At 39.2% G+C, this 6,000-nt stretch overlaps 1 protein-coding gene across 1 annotated transcript in view; it reads left to right on the top strand.

The window, feature by feature from the left end:
* Nucleotides 1-270: 270 nt before the first annotated feature.
* The window catches only part of LOC128378270 (cytoplasmic phosphatidylinositol transfer protein 1-like), a 44,949-nt gene continuing 39,219 nt past the window's right edge, over nt 271-6,000 (top strand). The window contains exon 1 of the mRNA XM_053337729.1: nt 271-318. Within this exon, the coding sequence (XP_053193704.1) occupies nt 271-318 (48 nt within the window). The remainder of the gene's footprint in view (nt 319-6,000) is intronic.

Below are 6,000 nucleotides of genomic sequence, written 5' to 3'. Positions count from 1 at the left end.
AATTAATGCATTTGAAACGGTTATATAAAACTAGCATTTATTGACTTTACAGCAGAACTGAAAGACCCTCTTGTTCGGACCTGGTGCGTGTAAGGACTCGCATAACCGTGCCGGTGCAGCTGATGCAGGAGTGTGGAAGAATTTAGTGCATTTATGGACGTCGTTTAATTGAACAAATTATTTCACCTGAATGACTGACTTGCAGAGTCTTGCTGAAGACTGAACTCCGACAGACCGCATCTTCCGCTGTGTTGCCATCACCATTGTGCGATGTTGATGAAGGAGTACCGCATCTGCATGCCTCTAACAGTGGAGGAGGTAGGTGAAGTTTTCTTGGCTCTCGTGTTGGTTTGTACCCTGCTCATTGACTCCTTTACTGCAGCCACAGAGTTTCAGGTTGGCATGTTCTTGTTGGATTTGATTTTTTTGTTTTTTACTGTGGAGCGGATTATTAAAGTTGTCAATGATGAGCTTCTATAATTGAGTATGGTCAGGTAGTCACCGCCGGGTGGAGCTGTTGTTGTCTCTCTTTGAGCCTACTACTTCAGGTCCAAGAGGAACGATGAAATTTGAGAGATTGTACAGCAGCAGTTTCTTATAAATAGAGAAGAACAACTATGTATTTGTATTGTGGTTTTATGCTTTCTGAGTGTTCAAAAGCAATATGCACATGCAAAATGCCTTCTTCCTCTGTTTAAAGCTCTTCATCTGTTATTTCAAACACCACCCTGCATTTTATTATTCTAAACATGGTGGATATTTCTTAGTCATTTGTTTAAATGCATAAATTGATACTTGTGCAACAGCTGCATGCATTCAGTGTCTTAGAGGTGAATAACTAAATTTCAGATTTTATGCACATTTTTGATTGGGCTTTATTTGTAAAGACACATTCACATACAGTGTTTGGTGTTTGGAGATAAATAGGACAAACATAGGATGAGGGGGAGAATCATCTGCTGGGTGAAGTTCCCATCAGGTCACAGTGACAGAGAAACAGCTTCAGGATCAAGTTATGGTGCTCCTGATGTTCTACACTTCAGGATGCAAATACACATTGTTTCTTGTACTTTCTTTCTGGATCCTGCTCCTGTGTTTCCTCTATTGGCTCAAAAAGTGTTATCTTTTCATTAAGTTTGTAACCTTGTCTGCATTTACTTGTCCACCTGCTGTAAAGGCAGATTGTCTTCAGAGGATTCATTCCAGTGTAACCTGAAGCTAAGCAACAGATGTTCCTCCTGAAGTGTTTTATTCAGCTAAACAGAGCCATAAAGGTTTTACACACCATTTAACCCAGCTTATGATGTAGCATGAGGTGCCTCCTCAGGGAACCTGAGTATTTATAAATAAGTGTGTTACCATTGTGGTTCATTGAGTCGATATTGTAGTCAACTGTGCTGTTTGTGAAGACACCATCCTTTGTTGCACACACACACACACACACACACACACACACACACACACACACACACACACACAAAGTCCATCATATTTTTCTGAGGTGCAGAATGAAATTGGAGTCACACATCTCACCCAAACTAATCAGAAAGCAGACTTGAAAAGCCTCTTGTGAATTCTATTGATCTTTATCTTGCTCGATCACCCTGCTTTGGACCCTTAAGTAGTTTCTGTGAGTTTCATGTTTATAATTACCAGGATGTTACTTTATCACATCATGTCTTAAGGCTGATTGGCTTTTCTGCTTTGCCTCGCTCCAGTGGTGATGGAAGACACTATTGTTATCTGTGGCCAGCTAAAGGCTCTTACATCTGTTAATGTAATGATAATAATGAGGCTCAACCTGATCTATTGATCTATCATTAACTTGACAAATGAATATTTGCAATCTATTTATTGAGCAACTTGTAAGTATGCATCTGCACACACAAAGACACACAATTCATACAGTCATCGTGAGTATTGCGTCTTTGTGTGTGGGTGTGTGTGTCTCTGTGTATGAGAGAAACAAATATGATGTCAGAAGGGTTGAAAATTCTTATCAGCTCTTGGCACTGAAAATTGGAAATAACAAAACAATAATTAAGTGCCACAACAATGAATTAACTAACCAATCAACAGAAAATGAATAGCCAACAATTTTGGTAATTGATTGTGCCCAAATTATTTTGTTCCAGCTTCTTAACTATGAATATTTTCTGGTTTCTTTAGTCCTCTGTGATGAAAAACACATTTTAGGTTGCATCTTTACTTTTTATAGACCAAACTACTAATTGATTAATGGAAAAAATCATCAGCAGATTAATTGACAATAATGATTGTAAATTGATCTCTCCCCTTCCATAACAGCTTTGCAAGAAATGCAGCTAAAACTTTAGATAAAGTGATTAGAAAACCTTTTATTGCACCTTCTTTATTCAATGCAGCAGCAACCTATGGCATTTTAAAAAAGGTTCTTTCAATGTTGCTGGAATCTGGACTCAAATTACACTTTGTACTGTTATGAGCTGCTGTAAAGAAAAATTGATAAAACACTTATTCACCTCACAGATTCAGTATATTTCCCTTGGATTCATAATGAGTTGAGTGCTCTTGTGTCTCTGTTATATTATATGCCACACTTACACAATGCATCATAAGAGTCATGAATCAGAATCTCCTCAAATGGCATTGCAGCACGAGGCTCCTCTTCAGATAAATATGAGCGTGTTACTGAAGTGGACAGCTTTGTCACACAAACACATGACAGTGAAAGAATTTTATCACTTACTGTCTTCAGCAGCCTTCTTCAGGAGACTCTATCTTTAAGCATCCCTGAATGCAGATGAAGCGTGCAATTCAAGTGGCTGTTTAAGAAAAAAATGTAACAATTCACTTACAAAGACCATGCCATTGTGCAATATTTAAAAGAATAGTTTATTAGGCTTGGCAAGAAGATTTGGGAAAAATGTGATATGTATCAGTTGTGGTGGGATGATTGTGGTAGAGGAGAGAGATGAAGAAGGTCAGATGAACAGGAGCCGAAAGTTGGTCGAGGTCATGATCCATGGGATGATAGGGCGGCAAGGGGAGGGATGAAAGGGGTTGATTAAATGGGGATGAATGTTGACCAAATGGAGTTGTGATGTTGCTGGAGCCTCTAGGAACCCAGTGGTTGTAACTCAGGCTGGGGGCATGTCTCAATAACCTTTCAGCTTCATCATCCCCCAGTGGTTCCTATAATGAAAGAGGGAGAGAATTACTGAGATGGAGCTATCGACCCCAACACACATGCATTTGATAGTGGGCATGGCCGGAGCGCATGGTGGAAACCCACACAGACATGGGAAGAACATCACCACATAAATGACCTGGGACAGCTGGAGTTTGAACCCAGGTCCTCCTTGCTGTGAGGCTATAGTGCTAACCACTGAGCCACTATACCGCCCACTGAGAGGAGAGAGAAGAGAAGAAGATTTTGGGGGGAGGGTTGAGAGAACTGAGACAAAAGGGAGAGAAAAAGGGTTAGACACACCTATATAGGTATACACAGGTGATTGGATGAGTGAAGCACAGGTGTTTATTTAGTGAGAGAATGTGGAGGGTGGTGTCGTTCCTGAACTCGTGGAACTCTTTTCTGTCATGCAATCACAATTCAAATATTGTCTTCCATGAATAACAAGTAGTTCTATATTTTTACATTCATTTTTAATATGAATGCTATTTGTTAATTAGGCAATTGTCATAGCTTGATGGAGAAATTTGATTTCAACAGTCACAGATTACTGTTTTGTGTGTATGTGTGTAAGTGGGTAAGCTTTTTGGAGATACACTAACACACAATTCATGGACAGCTTGGCTAATAGTGTCAACATTCAGGGAAGATATTTCCCCAGAGTTACATTAAGCACCACCATTAAAATGATGATTCAAATTGGGTTTGGTCAAAGTGTCTCTGTTGTAAATTGTACATTCAGAAACCTGTCATTTGTCAGAAAACATTTCAGTCTCTTATGATGGCTATGATGACAGAGTCATAATGTACACAGACGCTACGCACAAAGCCTTTCACCAAAATACTGACATCCTTTGTGATCATGTTACACTCTACTGTCAATCATCATGTAGCCACAGGAAGAAAACCAAAGTCTGACAGAAAATGGTCCATCAGAATGTGTCACTTCACCAAATCCGCTGTCACATCCATTTCCACATGAGTATGACGTGTCTGATAGTTTGGAACTGACAAAGTCCAATGAATTTTTAAAGAGGATGAAAATCATGACAATACTAAAAACTCTAATTTGATTTGGACTACTGTGCACAATAGATGGAAATACAAGGCTTTCAGTCTTAATCTCTGTATTCTTGCACAAAGTCGTAGTGCTTGTTCAGATAATACTAAGCACACACCATCTCACAACCCCCTGTTGAAGCTAACCCATGTTCTCCTGCAGTATGACACCTGTTTTGAATCAGGTGACATCATCTAGTCAGTGTAAGATCAGTCTCTGGGGGATTCCATATGTTAGTTTATGTCCCTGCATACTGAGATGCGCCACAGCACATCTAGGCCCAGACCCAAGATCTTGTTTACATCCCCGGAGTAGAGGCTTGGTGCTCTGACTAATGAGAAGCCTGTTCCTTCGTTGTTCCCAAAGGAGCTCATATCTCAGCCAGACATTGACCTGGCTCACACGCAACCAGATGGAGAGAAACATGCTCACTCAGATGATCTGCCAGACGTCAAAGGATCAGCCAGAGAGAGAGAGAGAGAGAGAGAGAGAGAGAGAGAGAATGTATGTGTGTTGAAAAGGTGATGGATCACTTTGGGTAACTAACTGAGTATGCCTAAGTCAGCGTGATTTTGTTTTGCAGGTCGATAATTCTACAGTATACAGATATTGAAGCAGTTTTAGGATTCAGCACCACCATACTGTAACTAGTATTTTAATTTACTGTATAACAAATCCGATCTGTAAGAAAAACAGAACAAAATAATCTGTCATTCCTACAATTAAGGGTTTCTTCACACCTAACCTGTTCGGTGCTTTTTTAGTTCTGTGTATCTCGCCTGTCACTCCTGGTGTGAAAGTTGTCATTCAGACTTGAAAAGGAGGGTCTTGTTACACTTCCAAGCAGACTGGTTGGGGACTCTGGTGCTCATTGGTGGTGAGAAAGCAAAGAAGATCAACTAATTTAATGACTGTATGTGATTTATGCTTTTAACATGAAAAAATGTTGCTACTCTTTTAAATCTGCATGCCATTTCAAGAAAAAGACCTCATAAGTGACATGTAAAAGCAGCACATATACAGTATCTATGGCAATCTTTTGGTAACCATGGTAACATTTATGTCATTCACAACTAAAGAACTAAAAACAATGTATGTTTTTTTTCCACTCGACCTAACCATATATAATATGTTTCAAAGCCAATATGCTACAATCTACTCTTTTCTACAGGGACACATTCCTACTGTACCAGACAGTAACCTAATAATCACCTCAGTGCCCAATAAAACAGCTATGGAAGATTTGTTCTGATATTTGGTTTCAGACTAAGGGACAGAGCTGTGACAGCCTCATCAATTACCATGCAGTTTCCTCAATTTATTATCACAATTAATTAACCATTCAGTAGTTGAAGAACAGAGAGCGTATTTCTGTACCTGAGCAGCAGTTGAATTATTCTCACTGTTTATGTGATGAGCTCTTGAGTAATGAGCTTTGGGAGCGTGGGTTGAGGGAAGAAGAGCATTGTCTTTGTTCTGTTTAAAAAACCGAAAATGTCTAGGACTGTCACGACAACTACTTTTATTGGATGATATATTACTCCAGAAATATTTATATAATAGGATATTCTTGTCATTTTAAGACCATTTAATGCCACTGATATAATGATAATAATGCAAGTCCAACCTTTTAAGAGTAATCAACTTGTAATTCCTAATATTCAGACATTGGAATTGCTATGTGAAAAAAAACTGATCCCATGGCTTCCATCTCAGATATCATATGTAAAAATGGAGGAGGCCAGGCAGTGATGGCAGTGATGTGAAT

This window comes from Scomber japonicus, chromosome 18 (assembly GCF_027409825.1).
Source record: "Scomber japonicus isolate fScoJap1 chromosome 18, fScoJap1.pri, whole genome shotgun sequence".
NCBI classification, from domain to species: Eukaryota; Metazoa; Chordata; class Actinopteri; order Scombriformes; family Scombridae; genus Scomber; species Scomber japonicus.
Note: the sequence above shows the minus strand (reverse complement) of the source record. Positions and strands in the feature narration are given on the sequence as shown.